This window comes from Periophthalmus magnuspinnatus, chromosome 9 (genome assembly GCF_009829125.3).
Source record: "Periophthalmus magnuspinnatus isolate fPerMag1 chromosome 9, fPerMag1.2.pri, whole genome shotgun sequence".
In the NCBI taxonomy this organism is placed as follows: domain Eukaryota; kingdom Metazoa; phylum Chordata; class Actinopteri; order Gobiiformes; family Gobiidae; genus Periophthalmus; species Periophthalmus magnuspinnatus.
Window position 1 is genome coordinate 14,825,973 of NC_047134.1, and position 24,544 is coordinate 14,850,516.

The window sequence follows — 24,544 nt, forward strand, 5'->3', positions numbered from 1 at the left end:
TGCATAAAGTTAAAAAAAATCTATGGTTAAAATAAAGTAATTCATATATTATTATTATTATTATTATTATTATTATTATTATTATTATTATTATTATTATTATAATTATGTATTTTATATTTATTTGTTTATATTTATTATTTCCTTTTTTTTTTTTTTTTTTTTTTTTTTGCTCTTTGTTATTGTATTGTAATTTCCCCTGTGCATCAATAAAGTCAGGCAATGGGCTTACCTTAGTTTGTTATGAATCAATAGTTAGTCTAATTGCTCCTATTGTGTAGCCTGTTGCATTTCCACACGTGTGCCCCTGTAGCTGCCCCTGGAGCTGCCCCTGTAGTTGCCCCTGTAGCTGCCCCTGTAGTTACTGTCTCACGCTGCGGGTCACCCTGTCTGCTCGCTGTTGTCAGTGTGTGGTGGCTTCAGGGTTAAGAATAGCCGATCATTGGTGGCGCTGAATGAAGTGTCGGTTTTCAGCGTTGACTCCTCCTCTACGGACGGGCCGTGCATTTTCTTCCACTCGAACAACCAAGTAGTTTTCTGGGCACATTCCCGGCAGCAATGTGGAGGGAACGAGTCACCGCGACTTTCAGCTGAGCATTTAAGTTATCTTTTCATTTCCGTTTGATTTTGTTAGACTAGGTTTTTATTTTTTACAGTCAAACTTCTGGAAGACGCATTGTTTTGCATCCTTCTTTTGCGCGCACATGGATTTAAGGACGTGAAATCGGATGTATTTCTTGGTTTTGCTTAGCCACTCGTTATGCTTTGGACTGTAGTTCATGTTGTCTCATGGTTTGCTGTTGGGGAGATTCCTGAGCAGCGCTAATCGAGGAGAGAGACAGGCGCTCGAAGTGGCCACAAGTTGTCCACAAGCAGCAGCAGCAGGGGGACACAGCGTAACTTCTTGGCCAAGTTTTTTTTTTTTCTTATTTGCTCATCCGGTCACCGCGTCTCCATACGTTTACGCGCAGCCCGTCCAACTTTTCGTGTGGATTACTCTCAGACAACTCACCATGGGACTTGGAGACATTTACAGAGGATGAACATGGAGTTTTGAGAACCATGCCGAGCTTCTTGTAGCAAGTTTTCACCCTCGACTCCACTGGACTACTCTGCCTTATACTTAGGCGACTTTGCGCGTTTTCAATCGTACCCAAGTAGAAACTTATAAAGCCGGTGCAAAATGCCGCAATTAAACGGAGGCGGTGGGGATGATTTGGGGGCTAATGATGAGATGATTTCTTTCAAAGATGAAGGAGAGCAAGAGGAAAAGATATCGGAAAACGTCTCAGCGGAAAGGGACTTGGATGATGTGAAGTCTTCCCTCGTAAACGAATCGGAAAACAACAGCAGCTCGTCGGACTCTGAGGTAGGCGCAACACGTGCAAAGTTGTTGTCTTGTTTTGAATGGCGCTCGCGCTTGAAAAAGTTTGTTCCTTGACTTTTGTTGATGTTATTAGCAGGCAGAAAGGCGCCCCCGAACACGACCCGACTCTGACGCTTACGAAAGGACGAGGGACTACTTCAGTGAAGGTAAACAGTTGCCCGCTGAACAGACTTTTGTTTGTGCATGTTTTGAATTTGTGTATTTATTGCGTGCAGCACTAAGACGACAACAAGATGGTGGCTTTTTCAAGAGTCCACACCACTACCCAGGCTACCCGTTTCTTATGATACCAGACCTCACCAACCCTTACCTATCCAATGGCTCCCTCTCTCCCGGCGCACGAACAGTAAGTGCCTTATTCTGCATGACATTACTTATTCTTTGTGCATTAGGTTTTAGCTTTTTGCATTTAAAAGTTTGGGCCATGCGTAAAAGTTCCTTGTGCAAGCGACTGGCAGCCTTATTCCCCCCAAGTGGCCTAGAAGTACTAACTACTTCTTTGTTCTTTTTTGGAGATATAAATTTCTTTCTATCACCCACACTATAGAGGACCACATTTGACAACTTCTGCTTTGTCTGAAAGTTCACACATTCACTCATTTTTTTCACTTAGGATTATTTATGACATGTCACTCTTTTTGCTCAAGGCTGAAAACTTCAAGATATAGTTAGTAAGTTAAGATCCATCGATAATCTGCATTTGACTAATGATTTTTATGTTTAGTTACAGCTGTTGATGCAGGACAACAACAGCATTGTAATACCTTGTTTGACATACAAGGGAAACTTTGTCCGTGAAATTTTTTTGCAATGTAATACTGGTGATGATCATTGCATTGCAATGTTTGTTTTAAATGTGTGTGATTTTGCATAATTTAATCCCTATAATGTTTTTAGTTCTGAATTTTATGTAAAGCAAACTCCATTGTTATGCCCCCAAAGTCTTCTACAGTCTTTAAATAGGACTGAGTAAACTTCCTTAAAATAATCCCTGCAGGAGAGCTGTGTTACCCGGAGTTAGTCCATCCCCCAATCTGTGTCACATCCCCCCAAAACAAGGACTTTCGTTAGGGCCTGGCAAGCATCCCACTGAAAACCCCCCCTCCTCACCACCACTGCCCCACCTCTCTGCTTTTCTGTCCTCCTTTCACAGCCCTGGACCCACTCCCCGCTCTACCTCCTCTCTACCTTCCATTCAATTAGAAAGGCGTTAGTTGGCCATTGTTATTCTGAGCAGTCTTGATGGCTTCATTGGAGGTCTCCATTGGGTCTCATTAACTAAAAGGTTGCTTTACTCACGCAAGGTGTTGTAATATACCGGTAGGTACTCATCTGATGTGCGGTAATGTAGCTGGATATTTTCATAAACCAAACAGTAATATAATACATAATAATTATGTAATATAAGACTATGACACTGGCCTAAGAACATTTGCTATTAGAAAAACTTTATTGATCCACAAGGAAATTCTGTGTACTTGCAACCAGAAGCACATAAAAAAAAACAAATAAAAGCAATTTCCAATAACAGAGAAAATAAAGTAGTAGCAGTAATTGCCACATCAGAATTATTATATGAGCCATTTCACATAGACAGAAAAAACAACTCAAAATGTATGGAAATGCACATTCATAATACATCTGCAACATTGTGCACGTCCCAGAAATGAAGTTAATTATTTCTTATTTTACAATTGCACATTTTTGTTAAATATAGGCTGAAATCATTTTGAGGTCAGAAGACAATACGATTATATGCACCTCTCCATAGTCCTTAACATGTAGCTGTTTATTTTTCTTCATCCACAGTAAAAAAAAAAGAGGCTCTTGGCAGCGCATTATCTTGTACAGCATTGTTTTGCCTGCTGCTTTATGCCACTGAATAGGAAAGCCTCTTATGCGTCCTTTTTTGTCTTGTGCAAAGTAAAGTTTAAAATTGAAACACTCGACACTTTTGCTGGAGGCATAGTTGCGGAATAATGAATGCAAAGGTTTAAAATTTTAGCAAGTGGTTAATCCCTATATTTAAGGAAAAAATAATGAGGTCAATGGGACACGGTGCGCTGCCTGCGTCAATCAGTACCGTGGCAGCAAACAAGCAGGAGGACAATAGCTGGCATACTTAGGACATGTCTTAAGGTCTGCTGCATATTGCGCACTGCTCTCAGCTTAGTGTCAGTAATAGCTTTGATTGATGGACTGTTTGGCTTTTTATGCCTTGGTAGTTTGTCTTGTTTACACCTGTGGATAAGGCTGAGAACATGCAGCATATGTGGGGCTAGTAGCAGATATTAATAAATAATGCTCCTGCCTTATCTTGTTATTTATTTTAACATTATTTTATTAAGCCTGCATTGTTTTAAAAGGCCTTATCTGTTGCTGTTTTATGTTAAAGAACGATAATTTAGATAGTAAAGAAGTGAAGGCACTTAACCCTTGTGCTACACCAGACCAATTAAACAAAAAGTTACTGCAGTTACTTTGTTTGCCTTGTAGATATTGTAGTTACTGGTAAATTTGTATCATACTGCAAGAACCCTGTGTTTAGTTTTAATCCATCAAACACGCTTAGAATCTTCTCTACTTCCAAAATATTGAGATTTGATCTGTTCTTGGTGCTATCCTTTTGGTAAGCTGCGCAGGGAATGATGATAGATTAGTTTTATAAGTGTGGTATGTAGTTTCGCTGCCTGGGACATATTGATGCTATGTCTCTCAAACAAATCATGTGACTAACACCAAGCAACAGAATGTGCAGCTTCCACTTCCAGGTGCAGAGCTCATTTTCATAGCTTGAGGTGAACGTACATATTTTTGTCATTACAGTTACAACAATGTGTCTGGTGTGAGAAGACATTTTTTAACATATGTATTACTTTACAACTATGCTGTCTGTACACATCAGTTTTGTTAAGAACATGCATGAGGATTCATTGCTTAAACATCAATGCAATGTACTACACAGGATTTGAGGCCTGACTTTTAAATTTGGATGTGGCAACCCTATCATGAGCAACAAGAGACAGGCCTACATGCGATCAGCACGCAGTTCCCCTGAGGGCTAGATATAACTGATTTAGAGCCTGCTCTGGGATGACATTCCCCTGTAATCCACTGAGAGGAGGAGGGTTCTGTTCAAGAGATGTTGCAGAAGGCTGTTCTAAAGTCACTCAATGCATTATTTGTCTGTGCATTGATGAGATTATCAGCACATTGTTCCTGTCTATAGTGACAGACTGATGCCAGATCTAATTGGTTGGAGGACACAGTGTGTTTGACACCACCTCCTGTCTGCCTCATCAGCACTTTAGATAACTCTGTTAGTACATCATCATCATCACTGAAGGGCCAAATGCCTCTTGTGTGTGAGAGGTAGCGCCTGGGTGAGACACAGGTTAGCCACTGTAATATATCTTCATCAATTCCACAGTATAAAGCCAAAGGCTGCTGAAGAAAATTTAGTGAAAAAAAAAACTGCAAGAAAAAGAGCAAAATACTTGTTTTGAGTGTTCTATGACTGAGAAATCTACATGCTCAAATTACCTCAAATGTTGGTAGAGGGCTGCACATTTTTAGATTCATCACAGCATTGACAAATTCAAAACTGTGTTTCTAAGAAAGTAAGTACTTTAGATTGCCATATTCTATGCCATTCCATTTTACAAAACTCAACACTGTCATAAAATGACACTGAATTATCACAATCCTCAACAGCTGAGCTGGTTTTTAGTTTCCCCAAAACTTGTAAGCTGGAAAGTATCTGATTATAACAGTACTGTTGTATCATGTCATTTAACATATTAATCACATTTTAGCCCTAGTGAGAAGTGAATAGGATCTTTGAATAAGTCTGGACATGCCAGTAGCTAAAATAGCACACCTTTCAGATGTTTTATTCCTTTTTCAGAGTTGAGTCCTTAAAACACATGGACAAAGACAAGTCAACATACACATTGTCCTGGTGTATAAAGGCACCTCACCCTGCACAAGCAAACACTGTTTGTGTGGAGGTGTCTTTTCAGCAGGTTAGCACTTAGCTTGTCACTCACCTCTACTGTGTGTCTATGCATTTGCACACTTGCGCTCAGGCATGCGGCATGCTTTTCTGTGAGATTTCAGAGTTGGGTGGAGAGGTTGAGGTGAGGCTCCGCTGCAACAGAGCCACAGTGTACCAGGCTTGCACACTGACAACCTTCAGTGTTGTATTTGCTGCAGGTAATCTGAATGTGAGCGCACAAATATTTTTTCAGCCAAGCACTGTGTCAACAGCAGCTAGCATTTTTGACTAGGTTTATAGTTTCTAAACATTTTTTTCTCTTTAAGGCAAACACATCAACATCATTTTGGTAGCACTGTTCAATTAGCAGCAGATTGCGAGCGACCACAGAAATAGCATAGCTGGCACTGAGCACCTGCCTAGGGCTATGCATGTGTAATTATTATATGTTTAGGACAATCTCATCCTAATTGGTATAAATGTACTGCAACTTTTTTAGGTTTTAAAGAAAGGGTACGTGAGCGTAGTCGTGCTAAAATGACAGTCCATCACACACTTTTACAGATATATTGTCAAACTATTGTTCTTTTTTTAATAAATAAAATGCAGTCTTTTCATTATGGATTTAAAAATATTCACTAGATTTTTCAACATAAAATTAGAATCTTTATGTCCATTACAGTACTTGAAAATGTCATGAACATTTTAATAGTAACAAGGTATTTCTTACACCTTATAAATCCTTTTGCACATGCACAACACTGTATTAAGTGCTGCGGATTACATTAGATGAGTAGTTCAGATAATAAGTGCTGAGGAGAAGTGATTATATTCTACAGGTCTAATTCAGGTCAGGTCTAATTAGCACAACCCAGTGCATTTTATAGTGGTAATTACTGTTGTGTGTTAAAGTTACATGCTGAGATGGCTCTTAACCAGGAGGTTTCATGTCTTCAGGCTGCACTGTCCCACCTTGCTCACACTTTTCCTGGAACAATCGCAAGTTTAGCATTGTCTCACATGCTCCAACCCGAAATGCTGCACTTCTTGACAGCACTTGTGTAAAACTTTGTGTTAAATTGTGTCAGCCCTACTCTACATCCTTCCCATTCTGGTCTCTGTGGAAAGCATGAGTTGGTGTCAATTCCTTGCTGCTACCCCATTGCCTCGCTGGTTCACTACCTAACAACCCAGCCCACCCGGCCCGCCTGACATTAGTGATTCTGTTTATAGCCCTCTCTGGCTGCTCTTGCACGGGGCCCATCAGGAGAATCGCTGCACCCTTTGAGGGAAGGATAAGCAGCAGCAGCTCCCCTCTCCAGCCGCGGACGCCCATCCTCAGTGACATCAATGAGTCCTTTTGATGTGCCAGCATGAATATGAGTGCAAATGTGTTTTCATCAATTTATGTGTTTTTCTCATTGACGGTGTTTGGCCGCAGCAACAGAAGCTCATTGGAATTTCTGCAACACATTTCCCTGGTTAAATCCAGACAAACTGGATTTAAAGCTTATAAACATTAGACTGTTAGATGGTTGACATATGAAATGCAGTAATGATCCTGATTTTGACATGGTGTTGTAAGCAACATTTTGTCATACAATACTATATAATACTAAATAATAATTTTGTAACACTATCAATTAAAAGTCTGGACTTGAAAATATTCTTTCATCTTATTCATTTTCATATTCGTCATCTCTTTTTCTTTATTTTGACTACTTTCTACTTTTTATATACATACAGAAGACAGCAGACTGCACAGGCATGCAACACGCAACACCGCTGACTATACAGGCGCGCGGTCTGTAGAGACGCACAGTGCAGTGGACTGTACAGGTACACGCCTGTGTGCCGCGCGCCTCTACAGTCCACGTTAACAGCACCTGCATAGCACTCCACTGAGAAACAGAGTCTTCCTGAAGGACAATTTATGTTTGGACAAAAGTTTTAGATACGCAAACACAGATAGTATGGACAGCATGGCACATGCAGCGATGTGAAGCCTGCCTCTCTTTTACAACACTTTCTATTCAGCCACACTCTTAACATTATCGCTCCTCAAAACTCTCTGACGATGGTCTTCTGTGTGTGGAAAACAGTGCAGATGTTCAGAGTGCCACATTAATTAAAGACATGGGTCTAAATGTGTCGCCATATTTTCCTAGTCGACTTCATCGATTACACCAATGAACCATTTCAGCTCTACATAGATACATACGGAAGACATCAAATATTTATGTAATATATGAAGCAAGATATATGGAATTATGTAGTGAAGAAAAAAAGTTAAATAACTCAACTGTTTTTTGTTTTTTTTGACAAAGCAAAGGGCGACTACTTTTGAATATAAATATTAAAAAAAATAGTAGAGTTATTTACCTTTTTTTCTTTACAACATATATCTTACTTCATATATCAGTATGTATTTAAAATGTAGAGCGTCTTAAACACAAAGAAAAAAATAAACACTGAATTAGATGATGTGTTCAAACTTTTGATTGGTAGTATATATAGTTTGAAAACCCATCAGGATTGTCTCTTAGCTGTCAGGAATTAATGTATAAGTGTATTTACCCTATACTGGTCATCCAATGTTGCCAGTTGCTGATTTATTAAATGATCATGTTAATTATAAACCATTGCATCACCATGAAAAAGCCATATTTCATGACTTGAACTAAATTGTCCAGTAAATTGCTTAATAACACATAATAGTCAATTATTAGTGAAAAGCCATCATACCATTTAGCCTGAGCCCCTAAATGCACACTTCATCATAGGATTATATACTGCATTTGTGTAAAAACTTAATGAGGATATAGGTAAGAGTATGTGTGAGCATGAGCACTACTGTTTAAGTCACATAACGAAATGTTTTCCTCTGTAATTGTACCTTAAACACCTCTCAGAGCAAATAAAACATGATTGTACGGCAGGAGGAAACTCAAAATGCTCTAAACCGGGTTTCATCAGTCTGGTATTTCAAGCAGCTGTTTTCAGTTTGAGCTCTGCAGGCAGCAAGGAGGGAGAGAGTGCAGAGATTGTTGATGAGATGTGGTTGTGGGAGCATAAACTGGAGCAGATATGGGCCCTACTATTCCTCGCGCCTGTTATCCCGCGGTGGGACAGCTTCCAGACCTTGAGGCTCTGACTTATCTGAGGGGATTCTGTCTCCCAGGGTGCACAGCATCTTTACACTAGACCACTATGCTTTGCAGTCTCCCTTAAAATTCACAGCCCAATCAGCCAGCAGCAGGAGGCTATCAGATCATGAGCATGTAGCATCAATATGACTACAGTTTATATCAGATTTGCTCCAGTTCATGCAGGGGGCAGTGGAATGTCTTCCCAGAGAATAGCTCATACAGTAGTGTTAGCGAACTTGCACATCTAGCCACAAGGGATCATAAGTCTGTGCGTCTGTCCCAGAGCAGAGGGAGTTGTCATAAACCACTCTATCCTAAAACATAATCTAACTCAGCTACTAAAAGTACCCCTGATGGAAAGGCCATTGAAAAGAAGAAGACCTAGTGGATTTGTCTTGGTCAAACTAAATTAAGAAGTGCATGGAGCTTCAGGAGGAGGTTAGTTGACAGTGAGCAGAGCAGCTGTTCCTCATGGTAGAGTAATAAATCAGTTTGGTTGGCCCCCACTGAGTCTGTCCCACCAACGGAAAGGGGACATAGATGTTTCCTGCTGGTACACGCCGTTTAAGCCCGGGCAGACCCATGTCATATTATCACATCAACCTGTAAACAAGAAGGAAGAGCCATCTGCAAAGAGGATTGAGCTATAGGTCAAAAGGTCAGGCCTCGTATGGATGGCAGTAATAGCTATGGGACATAAATGATATTTTACCACAGTCTGTTTATTCCAGTCTCCTGGTGTCACAAGACAGGGAACTCTGCCAGCAAGTGTGGTAAAAAGGAGAGAGTTGTCAGGAAGGTATTTGGTTTAAAGTTATTGCCAAATTAAAATCCACATGCTAAGATGAAAAGTTTCAATGTGTGCGTGGTGTTACTCATATTTGTAGCCTGTTGAGTTATGTCCCTGCTGAATCATAGAATATGACATAAATCAATATTTTCGTCTCCATATTCTCATGATATTTAATTTATTGCCTAATAATGGTCATAATTTCACCCCTAGGTGCCCCTTACTTCCCCTTGTTACTCTCATAAACCAATTACTCTTGTTAAAGAGTCACAATGTTCCACAGAGTCTCAAATCGAATTAAAGCTGAAGCAAAGGCCTAAGTCATCTAAAATGTGTAGCCTCCTTATCTCCAACCAGACTTGTGGATCCTGTTAAAATAAACTGCAGAAACTTTTGATGAGTTGATATTTTTATGAGCTCGGTCCACAGGATGTCACTGTGTGGCGACCTCGTCTGTCCAATTTAAAATGATGAGGTAATGTTCCTGATTAGTTATGAGTAATGGCCATGGTATACTGCGCCTTGTGCTAGCAGACATAAGACAGTTCTTACTTCTTGTGGGATATTTATGTGCACATTCTTCTTTTGAGATCTTTCTTTGTTACTTTTTCATTTGATATACTCAAGTTGACAAGTTGTGTTTTAGTTTTTTTTCCCATTGAATAAAATGAGCATTAGCATGGGTTTGACCCTGTCTTGGTTAATAATGACAGATATGGGAGGAGTGCGTGGCAACTCCACACCTCTCCTGACATAATCCATCATCCTTTTACATGGCTGGATACCAAATCCTGACAAATGTCACTGGCTTATTTGCGACAAATTTGGAGTAGCTACATTAGAAAGCAGGATCTAATCAGTCCTGTATATGACAGAGAGTGGGCCGGGGAAGCCTTTTGTGTGATTGGTACATGGGTCGGAGGGGCTGCCTATTGGAAATCCCTGAAGCAGGCTTTAGGGGCAGGTCTGATTCTCGTGTGAAATGGGCAGGCTCTATAGCTCTGGGCTGACTTGACTGAGGCTGTATGGGTGTGTTGGCAGGGGGAGCGGCGGTCATGAATAGGGTCTTTGACTACCTCAGACTTGCCCTGAAAGGCAGGACAAAGACCCCAGGGCCACGGCTTAGAGCCTCACAGCTGAGCTACAGAATGCTTGGCCCAGTCTTCTTCCCTCCTTCACTCATTTAAATACTACAGTGGCTTTCAGCGTTCTGATCACCTAGTCTCGCGTTCACAACTTAGCTTTTGGTATTGACTTTTCTGTCTCTTTTAATTCACACAAAACTTTGCATTGTATAAATCACTCTAAAACTGGACAATGATCATCACTCAAGATTAAGTTGAATTTCTATTGATACACCTTTCACTAAGCATACATAATTGAAAAATACAGAACTTTCTGAGTTTCCCTGCAGAAAGAACATGTTATCAAGCTGTAATTGCTGCACCCATCTCACTTCAGGTCAATCAATTATGTCTGAAATATCCATGCTACTCTTCAGTTTCAGATTTGCGGTGTCAGAAAAAAAGCCATAAATCTTTGCTGCAGAGTTAATGGGGTTATTGGAGTCCAGTCCAGACACTCTCTCCCCACAGAGTGTCTAGTTTCAGAATGTCACTCAGAGCTTTGTTTGCCCCCCAGGGTGAAGGGTTAGAGGTCAAGGTTCAGGGCCAGTTGGCTGAGTGGTCACAAAAGCCCAGGGTTCCCTCAGCACATCCGATCCATTCGTCCACACTAGCCCGCAGGCCACAATGACAACATCAGTTCAGATTGTAATGTTTATCTCTTATTTAACAGATTGCCTTGCTAGCTAACATTAATATTCTCTCATGTCAAGGTTATAATTGTACCAATGTTTCAAATTATCAAATGTTTCACAATGAGCTAAAGTGGCTTAGAGTTTGGCTGCCAGCTTTCACTTTATTACTTCAGTGGAAACTTGTGCAATTACATGGTTACAGCTTTTGTTTTGGCACAGCCGCCATATTGTCCGGCTATTTGGTTTGCCTGCACCATTTTTGTTGTTCACTATACAACAAACAGCCTCTTAGCTGTTGAAAAAGCTCTGTTTCATTGTTTGAAACACCTCTAAAAACCTTCTAGAAAAAACTTTCTAGACCCCTTGACAGCCTACACCCTGAACCTCCAACTCTCCTCTGCCCCACCACCACCCAAACATGTCCCATGGCCAGGTTTATTATGCCGTTTCACGCAGACCAAAATTGCAGCTGCATGGAGAACAATCTGGAGCACATTAGCCCAGGCGCTGTGATTTATAAATTGTTTCTCAGGCCATAAATCCCTGCTGTAATTGTGCACAAGCAGGCCCTCTCTTTCTCCACTCGCTCCCCACCTCCCTCTTTATACGCTGAGCAGCTTACAGTTCTTGGGTTAACACTAATTGTTTGCAGTAGTGTGCAGTTCAAATTGAATAAAAGTTTGTTGAGTTGCGGTCCCAGTTTGGTTGGGCAAACAGCTAGTTGTGGAAGATAAACTGGCTTTACTTTGTTGTATACCTAACTTGTGTTGTGCCGAAAACATCCCAAACGCAGCACAGAGCATTTGTCTACTGTAGTTCATGCTCTGCATTCCTGAATACTGTGTAATTGTAAGGGGCCTCTCCTAAACCTTGTCCCTGGGAATCTGATATTTACAGCAGCTCCTGATCGTAATCACCTTGCCATTCTCATTAGATTGTATTGGAACTGAAAGATAGCAGCAGCTGCATGTTGTATTTATTTAAAAGCATGTATAACCATGACTGCTCTGCTTAATGTCTGGAAGATCTTTTCAGAAAAATATAAATGTAGTTGAGTCAGTCATTCATAAAGCTTTTTGACTTAATCTTCACAAAAATATCATTGTATCACTTTTAGGAAACACACTCAACCTGAATGTTGTCCTCCTGAAATGCTTTAGTCTCCTTGTGACCGTTAAAAAATATTTTTCAATGCTGTATTGATTAATTGACACACTATAAAGTTTTAAGCTCAGGATGTGAATGTTGGATCCATAAATGTTGGTCCTTAAGAGCTGAGCAGGACCATGTGCAGGCTCTAGATAGCAGGAAATGACTTTTACATATGTTTTAGGTATAAAGTTTTTGGCTGGAGTCCAGACCTCCCTGCAGACTGGAGACAGAGTAGAACGAATGTAAGGAGACTGACATGGTATCCACTGTGGACTGTAAAACACACATTTTAGGGAAAATCAACAAACTACCGTAATATCAAGCTTTTTCTTGAGAAATGTATTAACGTGTGTACCAGGTCAAATTGCTTGCATCAGCAGATATGCTTTGCCCTGCATACCTGTGGTGCATATGAGTTTGTATAGGGCAGAGCTGGGGGCCGTCAGTGGCGGGACAGGGCGTCGGGTTAGCGTTGAGGTGATAGCCATGTCAGGTAGTAAAAAGTGAGATGAGACAGGGCCTGGACATTTGGGCTCACACACGGAGCAGGCAAACACAGGAGGCATCTGCAGGCAGCTGTGTGCGGGGGGAGGGGCCAGGCAGGCGGGGGGCGAGGGGTGTGGAGTTGGGTGGTGTTGGGTGGTGAGGGAGGGGGGAAGTCCTAGAGTGAACACAATCAGCCCTCTGTTTTCATAAGACTTGTGGTATGTGAGAGCAGAAACAAATGTGTTTAATTTAGGGCCTTTTTTTCTTTCTCTCCCCTCCTCATCTCTCCACTACACCCACTTATGCCCACCTCAGATTTGAAGAACTGACTTTTTCCTTCAAGATCCTCCTTCACTGCCTTTTTTGCCTCAGTCAGCTGCAGTGAGCTCAAAAAAAGAAACAATCGCCCTCTGTGCCCCAGCCTAAGAGGCACTTTTAGCAGATGGAGTAGATTTACTCTTGGGGTTAGGGGTAAATATTTGCTGTTGTATTTATTTCATATCTGAGTTGTTTAGAGATAGGTCAGAAGATAGAATGGTGACTTACTATAGCTTCCTGTGTGCTCACTTTGTAAATAAATTGATGTTTGTGTATGGTTTGTATAAGCATGAATCACACATCATCTTACTAAGCTGAGATTTACTATAAACCAGTGATGGCAACCATTCTGAATTCTGGACTTAATTATACTGACTTTTATGACTGAATTTCAATGCAATAACAGGCCACTCCCTTAACAGTAAAAGTGCATGTGGAGTGACAAACAGCAGGGGAGTTAAAATATGGTGACCTTGACATAGAAAGATGAAGTCTGTCTTGACATAAGACCACATTGACATTAAGTGGAGCACTCTGTGACAATTAGCAGTAGCTCTCTTACTTGCAGGTAAAGAAAACCACAAACTTCACTTCACATAATTGACTTGAATAGCCTCACACCCTCCTCCCTCGTCTTTATGGGATGGCCTCTCTCTCCCAGATGCGTAATCATTCTCTGCTGTGGGTAATTATACAGTAAGTTTATATGATCTGAGCTACTCACTTATTCCTATAACTTTAACCTCGGGCCAGACCTCTGTTTTAACTACCTCTGATTAAAATTACCTGAAAGTCAACAGGGACAATGGCTTTTTTTAAACGTTCAACACTGTCTGCACACAGGAAGTAATAACTTAGGCTTGTGTCATGCAAACTCGACCCTGAGTTGCAAATATTTAAGCTACTGCTAAAGTGGTGGCGCAGCCACTTGGACAGAAAGTTAAAATGTCTATTAATTATGTTTTATGGTCATGGATTTTGTTATTTGGTATTAGAGACAGAGTTGGGGATATCCTCAACTGAAGCCACTCCACACTTAATGTTGACATTCAGGAACATGTTCAAAGAATTCCTAAAATTAAATGAGAAAACTTTTAGTCAGTGGTTCTTTGTTGTCATGAGTTTGCACAGGTATAGTTCCAAACATATTAATATAGATACTAAGGCTATCTCCTGAACTATGTGAGGTGTGCATCAGATTTGGGGTATAGTAGTTACTGCTGCAAACAAGTGTAGCCAACTTGAAAATGTTACTTAAATCTTGTGTGGTGTTGTGAGACCCCCCTGGTGCGGGTTCCCCTCTCTCTTTGCACTAATAGTTCTTTTGTGTACAAGAGCATGTTAAGAGGCCAATGAGCCTGGCCTTAATAGGCCACGTTGCCATAGAAACCACAGCACTCTGGATGTCTGACCTTTGACCCATTTTTTTACTGGCTATGAATAAGAGTGCAGGACGACCAACCAGGTCACAATGGAGGCCCAGCAAACTCAGGGAGTGCCCTGTCATAGTCACTTAACTTCATTCCTCTATGGACTAATGGACACTTCAAATGTGCAGCCATTAGTGGCACTATCTCCACTGCAGCGGCACGGCGCTCTCAGGGTTAACATCCAGCCTGCTAAGGTCTGGTCTCACAAATTCTCATTGCTCATAAAAATACACTCCTTGATAAAATATCTTGAAATATAACATGTTTGAGTGCACTCATTAAAAAAAAGTTTAAAAATCTGTATCTGGTAACTATTTGTTTTCACTATGGCCTCTTAAATCACGTTAAATCACGTTTTCTACTGTGACATTGGCCCACTGTTTGCTGGGGGCTTGTTATTTCCCCGTCAATTACACAGTAATTAGCACAATGACTGCAGAGCTTTGCTTTAGAGTTGTTACTGTAATTGCCTCTAATGTCGCCAAACAATGAGAGTTAATGCAAACTTTGCCTGAGGGTGGGGTTTTCTTATCAGGCCTTTGTGTGTGAGGCATTAGTTGTGTTGCATGCATGGATGGGGTTAGGTGTCACTGGCCTGAGCAGGTGATTGTGGCAGAGCAGTGTGAGTTTGTATCGTTCTGACAGGCCTATTGTCTGAGGCTGCTGTCCATACGGGGCAGGAGAGCATAATTAACACCTCTGCCACCAGCACGCTGTGTGGCCCATTTGTTTTCTGTTGGGGGTAAAAGAAAACAATGGGGAGGGGTCCTCCACTCAGTAGGTGATTGACATTATCTGTAGCAGTAATCCATGCAGGCATTCCTCTTGCTGCTTTCACCACAGACTTCAGCACTGACACTGTGTTTACTGCTATTCCACAAAGTTCAAGTTGAAAACTATGATTAACTACTTTGAGTCGATCAAAGTTGGTTGAGTTTCTTGTACTCTCTGTAACAGCAGTGATCTTGTGCTGGGTACATGTTTGCTTAGAAATAGACATATTGATATACTTGGTACCAAAGTTTGGGATATTTCTGTATTTCTGGCAGTCAGTGTGACTTAGTTTGACAGCAAATGTCCGGACATCTGTCTCCTCTGTGCGCTCTGATGTTGGCATGCAGTGTGGCACCAGACACTTCACAGTGACAAAGACAGTTGGCTGTGTTTTCTTGTTTCTGTGAGGGCCATGTAACAATTAGAAGCAGCTCTGGCAGGACATGAGCCCCAGAGCATATGCTGTATTCTTCACTTCAAAAACCAAAGGGCTCCAGTGTAGCTTTTTGGAATATTTTAGTGGCAACATTGCCACCTTTGTCGCATCTGCTTCCTGTAAAAGTAGCACATTCTGTGATGTTTATTCTGAGAGCTGGAAACTGCTAGGAAGGCTGGAAGACACTTAAAGAACTGTGAAACTGGACCACACAAACTTTTCTCAGTTAGACAATTATTTCAGTTTGTGGTGTTTTTTTATTGTTTAAATAATATGTGCTACGCTTTTAAAGCTCAAAGTTACTGTTGACCCACTATCCCTTGCTTTTGTTTCTTGAAGCTTACAGCCCCCCATGCCTCTTGTGTGTAAGGGTGCTGTATCAGTGTGAATGTAGGAAACTTGTGACAGTGCTTTACCTGGATATTTCTGTGTGTGTGTGTGTGTGTGTGTGTGTGTGTGTGTGTGTGGCTCAGAGCGCTGTAATTAAAAGAAAAGTAGGTGCTCAGAGAAGAGCCTGGGGCATGTTCCTCGTCCTGGCAGAAGCTGTCAAATGTGGGATGGATGTGGTGGGAGAGCTAAGGTGGGCATAGCCACCCTGCACCAAGCGCTCACAATGGGGCTTGTTTCATTTGTGGAAGAACTCATGATTGACATAGATTAGACAGAGGAAACTGCATTGTTTTGGGTTTCTCTCCAGAGAGTAGCATTCATTAGGCGCCATGCACACAGCTCAGTAAAGTTTCAATAGGGCCTAGCAGCCTCTAAAAGCAACTGCCTCCTGACAGTTGTATGGACTTGGGCCCATTAGTTGGAACCATACGATTCAGCCTTGAGCAGTGGGCCTGTAGTGAAAATGAAGAGGGCTGATGTCAACTCCAAGAATTTCCCCTTTTGGAAGGGAAAGGGTCCCCTTCCCCCTGCGTCGCTGCTCTGTTGGACCCCAGCTGTCAGGAAACAATACCTCGGTCTGCTCCACAAACTCATTCCTGCTTCTCTCCCTTTCCCTCCTCCTATAATGTCTTTTCCATTTTTAACCCACAGACCATCCAAGCTTCCTTCCTCTTTACAAACTCTTAGTGATGTCGTTTAAAAATTGACTCACTTGGACATCAACTCTCTCTTGTAATGTTTTAACCAGCCAAAATGGTAAACACATTTTTGACTAAACATGTAATTCCGTATTCTTCTGTCCAGAAGAAGACGTAATGTGAAAATTTCCCAAATGACTGACAAAAAAGATACCTTCGCCATGCTTTTGGACCACAGGAATGCTCTACAGCAAAAAGTAGAGGCTAAGCTTGTTTTGGGTCTTTTTTACAATATATCCACAGAACTAAAAAAAAAAGAGGAAATAAAAGACAATTACCACAAATTCTGTCTAAATGTTTATTTATTTAATATTCATTAGAATGATTTAACTCCAGGTCAAAAGGTGAAAACAATCGCTTGCGTCTCTTCCTTGGCTGTTCTGGAAATGGGGCTTCCTCCCAGCTGTCTGTTCCCTGGCCCTCGACAGGCGCCCACAGCTGGCCTCTTGTTTTTCTCTGACAAACGGCAGTTTCACATTCGTCCACCGCTGCTCTGTGTTCACACTCAGACCAGAGTCACATCCCAGTTTACAGAGGACACTCATACAGGTGTCAGACCCAGCTCTGTTCAGCTTCAACTACAGATCTCTACACCATTAATATTTACATTCAGTGTAAATCGCATTACTAATACTTGTTTTTTAATTTTCAGTACAACATTGCTTATTCTATAATCTCAAATGTTTCCTTAATTTCTCCTCCACAGTATTTGCAGATGAAATGGCCTCTTTTAGATGTCCCTGGATCTGCAGCCTTAAAAGACTCTCGGTCACCAACTCCTGGACATTTAGTAAGTAAACAAAAATTGTTGTGTATATATGTGTGTGTAGGGGTGTGGGGGTGTGTGTGTGTGTGCGTGTGGGGGTGTGTGTGTGTATGTATGTATGTATGTATGTATGTATATATGTATATATGTATATATATATATATATATATATATATATATATATATATATATATATATATATATATATATATATATATATATATATATATATATATATATATATATATATAAAATGAACATTTAGATATATACATATATGTAGTTACATTTCATTTTTCATACATAAAGCAGGCAGCAATAATATACTGGTGGGTTTGCATTTGTGAATGGAACCATTATAGTACTTACCAGCTAATGGGATGTTTCCTTCAGGCATCAAGGCATTAACCTAATTATCAAGAAATCTTGCTTATTTTGGGGAATCCATTTACTGCAAAGCATCATGCTGTAATCAAACTATCAGTGTAATGTGGTTATTCACAATAACAACATTATAGTGTGCATTTAAAAGTTCGTGTTTCCATCCAGCTTTTCCCACAAGTCCCAGTGTCACAGTCTGTGCATGTCTGACCGTTTGTATACAGTCCACTGCGAGGAGCATTTGTGTAGCTGTTCAGACTCAGGTGTGAACTTGTCCTGTTGGCGTCTCACTGGAGTTAGTCCATGCAGGACCTCACAGACCTGTTTGGCTTGTGGTTTTCTGAGAGGTGTGTTCAGATAAGATCTAGTCATGGTGTTGTACTTTCTGAGGAGTCTATTTCATTTGTTGGGTTTATTGAGGGCACTTCCTGGTTGTTATGGTGTTAAGTCACACAAGAAGTGTGGAGCAACTGTCCCTTACTTTAGCTAAAGGAGTCATTCGGGCTCAGCCTCCTGACCTGACATGACAGACACGCTTGTTGAGCCTGTGGCAGATCCGCTGGATCTCATAATCGCTGTGATGCACATGACAAAGTGCTCATTGACCACAGTCAAAGGGAAGCTGTTGTGAAGGCAATAGAGTTTGCTCGTGGGAATGTAAGGCTGACTTCTGTCTCAATGAGAACCAATTACACATTTTATAAGAAAATAAGCTGAACTCAATGTGACCTTGCCCATTTATACGGATGGGGCCACACAATGCATTGTCTGAGACTGCTGCAGACAGGAATTATTATACATCTATTGACCTGCAAGAAACAATATAAAACAGCTGTATCAAGCATTTAATGTGTATAAAGACTACAGTCTATTGTTTCCACTTATTGCCTTCATCACTTTAAGTCAAAGTAGAATTTAAAGATTAAATAAAATTATTGTGCTTTTATTCTACATTAGATGTTAGTAGTCAGATTCTTGTTAGTACAAGCTGCACAATCACTAATATTCTTAAAGAAAAAGAAAATGTGAACGTGATTAACACATACTATTAGTACTATTAGTACTATTAAATATCACTTTACTCAAGTGAACTAAGGAGGAAGCCACACAGCGAGTGCTTGATCTGTTGACCTGCATTCAAAAGGTCATGTGACGAGAAGAGCTTTAATATGAGGTAGACAGAGGAGTGAGAGTGTGTGCCCGCTGTGCCCTTACCCCCACTCCGGGCTGGGCGCCCACTGGTCCTCTGTGCGGGCTGCTGACAGGGAGCCAGCCTGATTATGTGCTCATTACTCCAGCCCAGTGCAGTGGGAGTGAGCGAGCAGCAGGCTGCCTCCCCAGGTCTGCCTCCTCCCAGAGCCCACACTGCACTAATGAGAGCAGGGGGAGAGGGGTGCACATGTGGGGCCAAGGATTACTGCCCAGGGCCTACACAACTAGGGACAAATAAGGGAGGCACTGACGAGGAGGGATGCAAGTAATGATTATTGACTTGATTTAAAAAAAAATAGTAACTCTCACATGAAAGAGTCTGCATATCTTCCAGATAATGATTTGTAGATCCTTAAATGAGTTCTTAGTAATTAGTGTACGGCAGTATCATAGTATTTTAATCACAATCATATTTATTGATATCACTATTTAGCAATCAATTCAAAAATTGCTACAGTGCGCTTGTTTATGTAGGTTTATGAGGTTCAAGTACCCCACAAATAATGAATGATTAGTAAACATAAACATGAGAGTAGAAATATAACTTATATTCTTGAAAATTACATTGCAAGTTTGCTTTATTTATAATTTGCAGCGTGTTATGCAGCTTTTAAACATATTTGTATTATACTCAATATTCAAATATTATATCCCCAATCATTTCAATATTTTACTTACATATAAACAATACTGAAATATATAATCACAAGCTTTCTGCTTTTATTTTTGTCAATAGTATATTTTTAACTGTCTGTTTTTGATTACGCTGTACTATGTAGAACAAGTGTGAGGAGTGTTGAGTCTCTGTAAGTCTGAGGCACATAAGAGAAATTGGGGTAGAGCAGCAGCCTGCCACAGTGCAGATTGGGCCCATAAGGCCTGTATGCTAATCACAGCTTACTCTGGCCTGAGATCTTCAATTATTCAGCAGACAGGTTTGTTTAGCATTCACTTGGTATGGGTTTTGGTAGTGATATGATGCTGCTGATGTGATGGGAGGAGTGGTAGCACACCGTACCCTACTAACACACAAATATGCAGCACCCCAAAACCCTGATTTCATCTGGGTGTTCAGAGTGCAGCTTCGCTATGAATTATACATCAAAGATGCTGCAGGCCAGGTGAGCAGGATGGTGGACCTGTCAGAGCATCACGAGTGGCCAAGCTGGACACACACACATACTCTTGTTGGGTTTAGATCTTTTAAAGGGAAGAGAGCTACTTTTCAGCTTTGTATTTCTGTAGCACATCATTAGCACTGTGTAGACCCCCCACACTGAGGTCATCGTGTGACTTGCAATATGACCTGCTCATAAGACTTTGACATGCACTCACTCACATGGAATGCTGCACTGTTAAGGCAGTGTTCTTCATCTGCTCTCACAGTTGACCCACTTTTACATACGCATATTATTTTGTATTGCATTTTTGTATTTTGTGAAATAAGTAAATAAGTACTTGTCATAAGTATAACACGACATTCAATGCATCCTGCCAGTGGTCCACATTTAAGCCCTGAGCCTCCAGTAGAGAACCACTGCATTAGATGAAGACTGAATCTTTAACAAGGAGCAACTGGTCATCGCTCAAAGACTACTTATTCATTGCTCAAATATGGGCTGGTGTGCGCTTGACAGAGACACACTATGTAACCTCTTTGTGCTAATATTGTGTTAGCATCTCAAGTCATGAAGTGAGCTTGAGACTGGGCCTTGTCAGCATGTCATAAGTCACTTAGTCACCAAATTGTTTAAGTGAATTGAAGTGACAGGAGCTGGAGAGGCATTCCACACATGCCTTTTGTCTGGTGCCTGGTTTAACAATGACTCTTTAACTTGGCTTAGTAGTTAAATGAGACTGTGGGCTTTTTGGTTCAAAGTGGTGTGTACACTTAAATTTTTTCTCCAGATCTCTGACTGGTCTTAGTCCAGTGAGATTTTCACGTTTTACGCCAGGCATCATTGAACAAGTGAGATCCATCATGAAATCAAAGGCTTTGGGAAGTCTGAAGTGAATACTGATCTTACGGGCTGTAGCCCCGCTGGGCCAATGCAGAGGTTCCTCTTCTGTACTGAATAAAGAAATAAGACCACGGTACAATGTCGATTGGATCAGCCCATACAGAAATTGTAACAAAAATGTGACAAAAATATGTCAAGCTAAAATATTCTTTTTAGAATAATTTCATGTATACCATTTTGAGATTTACCCTCTGAAGATTATTACTTCATTATTCAATAAAGCATCATTATGTAGTATTTGTAGGGATGGGATGAAATCTTGCGCCACGAGATCTCATGAACTCAAATTGCCTCGAGACTGTGCGTACAAGGGAAAACATGGAAAAACAAGATTTTCTCCTCAGTCTTAACATTTGGCAGGTGCTTGAAATGGTTATGCCTTGCTCAAGCTCTGAAAATAAACAAATAGATCAATCTACAATTTTAGTCATATGATTTTTTTTTATTTTTTCCATTTATATTGAATTATTTTGAAAATAAATAATTTCTCTTTCTCATTATAATAATGGCTTACACTTGTAATGCGCTTTTTCAAAGCCCCTCAAAGCGCTACACTATAGTCATTATTCATTCATTTCCACACTTGGTGATGGTAAGCTACTATTGTAGCCACAGCTGCCCTGGGGCAGACTGACGGATCTGCGCCATCGGCCCCTCCAACCACCACCTATCATTCGAGCACACACCACTTTCATACTAGGCAATGTGGGTGAAGTGTCTTGCCTAAGGACACAACGACCTTCGGGTTGGGGGACCAACACTCTAACCACTGAGCCACTGTCGCCTCATGCATAATCGTACTAGGATAGTAAGGCTTTAAATGAGCAAAATAGCACAAATTCTGACATATTTATGTAATGTGGTTTGATGTTTAAAATACTACTGGAGGTAGTATTCTGAATATTAAACCACACTGTGAAGTTATAATGTGTTGTTTCAGTCCCAAGGTTTTTTCTCTATTGTAACTAAAATATCATTTCAACGTAGATTATTTCAGTTATTGACTTTTTGTAAAAGTGGCCATGCTGTCCTTTGTGATGAATGACAGTTGTTGAACGCGGCCCATTTAAAAAGCATAGGACACGGTCAGTACCCTCTCACGTCCGCTTCCTGTTGGCGTTGACAAACAAGGCTTGGATTTCGCAGCATGCCGGGCATTCTTTTCTGCCTGTCTTTCCTGAAGTTTTGAAAGACCTCTGAGCCTCCCACCCAGAATGGCCAGGCATAAAGACACACAAAGCTGTGGGGTTATTCAGTTTGTTCTAAGCTCTCTTCCCCATCGGCTGTTTGCCTAGTAATTCAATTCAGATGTGCAGGATCCAAAAACATGTTTGCTTGAATGAAATCCACCCCTCCACCCACTTTGACCAAGCACTGTGCTTTTCTTAGCTGTGTTCCAAGTTGGACAGTCGAGGTACTGCCACCTCTGCTTTTTTAGTTTGTCATTATATACACCTCCTCTGCCCATGGCTCTGCAGTTTTTTAATTCTCTGTGAGTTTTTAGTCAGTTACATCACTGATGTATTCATAAGTGGTTTCAGGGGAGAATCTTTTGGTGTTTGGAAGTTGTATACTGACTCTGTTTTGTTGGAATATGAACAAAAACTTTGAAAATATATGCACATTTCTGAAGATGAAATATGATGCAATGAGCAACTAAAATAAATAGTAATAATGTTCACTGAATTATTTCATTACATTAATGATCCTTTTAATATTATTTTGTTTCCCAAATAACACCTCTGTCCATTATTATATTAATCTTAATGTCTGTGCGTACAGCAAAGTGTTTCTTTATCTGTCCCATCACATACATGTTAGAGATGGGACCAGAATTTCACGCAACCAAATACGAGATAGGGTCCATGAGCATGAGAAGAGATTTTGAACTAATTTACAATAATCGGATCAATTCACAATTTTGGTCACATGATTTTTTATTAGTTAATTTTTTTAATACATTTTCTTGTGAATCGGTTTCATTATGTGTTGATGGAGTTATAAGAATGACCAAATTAAATCATTTTCATCATATACTCTTATTAGCCTTTATGCTTTAAACATCCATTTTGCAGTGTAAATCCCCACATGCATCACTACTGATTATTACAATATAGTCAATCTCCAATATGTCTGTTACACTTCATTTTTATTATTTAAATGATTAGACTAAAACTGGATCTGCTCTTGTGTTCTCTCTGTCGCTCTAGCGCCTCCCCCCTCTCCCCCTCTGTTGCTGTGAAAGACACAGAGGAGGAGGAGCACTGCTCTCTCCTTTCCTACTTTAAGTTAAGTTATGGCTGAAGAATGCCTAAATATCTCTTTGTTGATCTTTTTCAAACAATGTTTAAGTGTGGAAAACATTGCATGTTCCGCGGTGTTCGTAGGTGATTTAGATGCAGATATATTTGATTATATTATATTAATTTTTTTTAACTTTAGCACTGATTATTTTTGTCAATATAGGTCCTATCACTTAGAAATAAACTGGGACGGAGTTTAAAGTATTGTCCGAATATGTGAACTAGAAGTCTTTATGTGGAGTCTTTTAGCTACAGCTGCTCAAAGATCTGCAACTTTCCAGAGGTTGAGAAAGGCGTAACTCTTTCATGCCCCAGTCAAATGTAAAGACGGAGGATAAAATCTCACTTGATCGTTTTTCTCATATGTGCACAGTCTCGTAGCAATTTGATCTTGCAGGATCTTGTGGCACAAGATCTCGCTCCATCCCTAGTAAATGTTGTTTATGTTTAAAACACAGCTCATGTTCTGAGTGGTTTTCCTCATTGCACCAGTCGTATGAAGCTGTCCAGGGCTGAGCAGAAATATAACTGCTGCACGTGGAGCATGTGAATGGTAGAATTGATTCGCTCATGTTTGGTTTTCAACATGATCAGGCCATTAGTCCTGGTTAGATTTGACATTATATTTTTACTCTTAGACCAATTTGTGTTTCTGTGTGGGTTAAATATTGACTTTGGGTTCTTAAAATGCAAGGTTCTGATCTCAAACTTGCTGTGCAGTAAATGCCTCTTCGCTGTTTGTATTATTGTATTCCAATGCATGAATTATGAAAATACATCATTTTCAATTCTCACAGAAATGTTTTCCAAAATGTGTTGGCCAAGGTCGGAAGGTCTCCAGCAGCCTTCAAAGTCATGAAAATCATGCATATTGCACATGAAGTAGGACAACAAATCCACAGATGTTTAAATATACATGGCGTGTGGTAGAGGGGTTTGTTCTCTGGTATGAACAATTATGGCAGTGACACAAAGCATTCTTGTTTATGTGAAATATGCACATCTTTTACAATGACCTCATGAGAACATCAAATAATTTAGACAGTTTGATGAGAGACCTAATATTTTTTATGTCATTTGTTATTTTAACGTTAT

The 24,544-nt window shown here is 40.4% G+C and overlaps 1 protein-coding gene across 4 annotated transcripts in view; it reads left to right on the forward strand.

Moving 5' to 3' along the window:
• Window positions 1-512: 512 nt before the first annotated feature.
• tcf7l1b (transcription factor 7 like 1b) overlaps window positions 513-24,544 on the forward strand; it is a 30,024-nt gene continuing 5,992 nt past the window's right edge. For 2 of the 4 annotated variants that reach the window (XM_033972898.2, XM_033972899.2), the window contains exons 1-4: window positions 513-1,369; window positions 1,461-1,533; window positions 1,603-1,733; window positions 17,473-17,556. In XM_033972898.2, coding sequence (XP_033828789.1) covers window positions 1,184-1,369; window positions 1,461-1,533; window positions 1,603-1,733; window positions 17,473-17,556 — 474 coding nt within the window. In that variant the 5' untranslated portion in view covers window positions 513-1,183. The remainder of the gene's footprint in view (window positions 1,370-1,460; window positions 1,534-1,602; window positions 1,734-17,472; window positions 17,557-24,544) is intronic. The other 2 variants (XM_033972900.2, XM_033972901.2) reach the window with 1 other exon arrangement.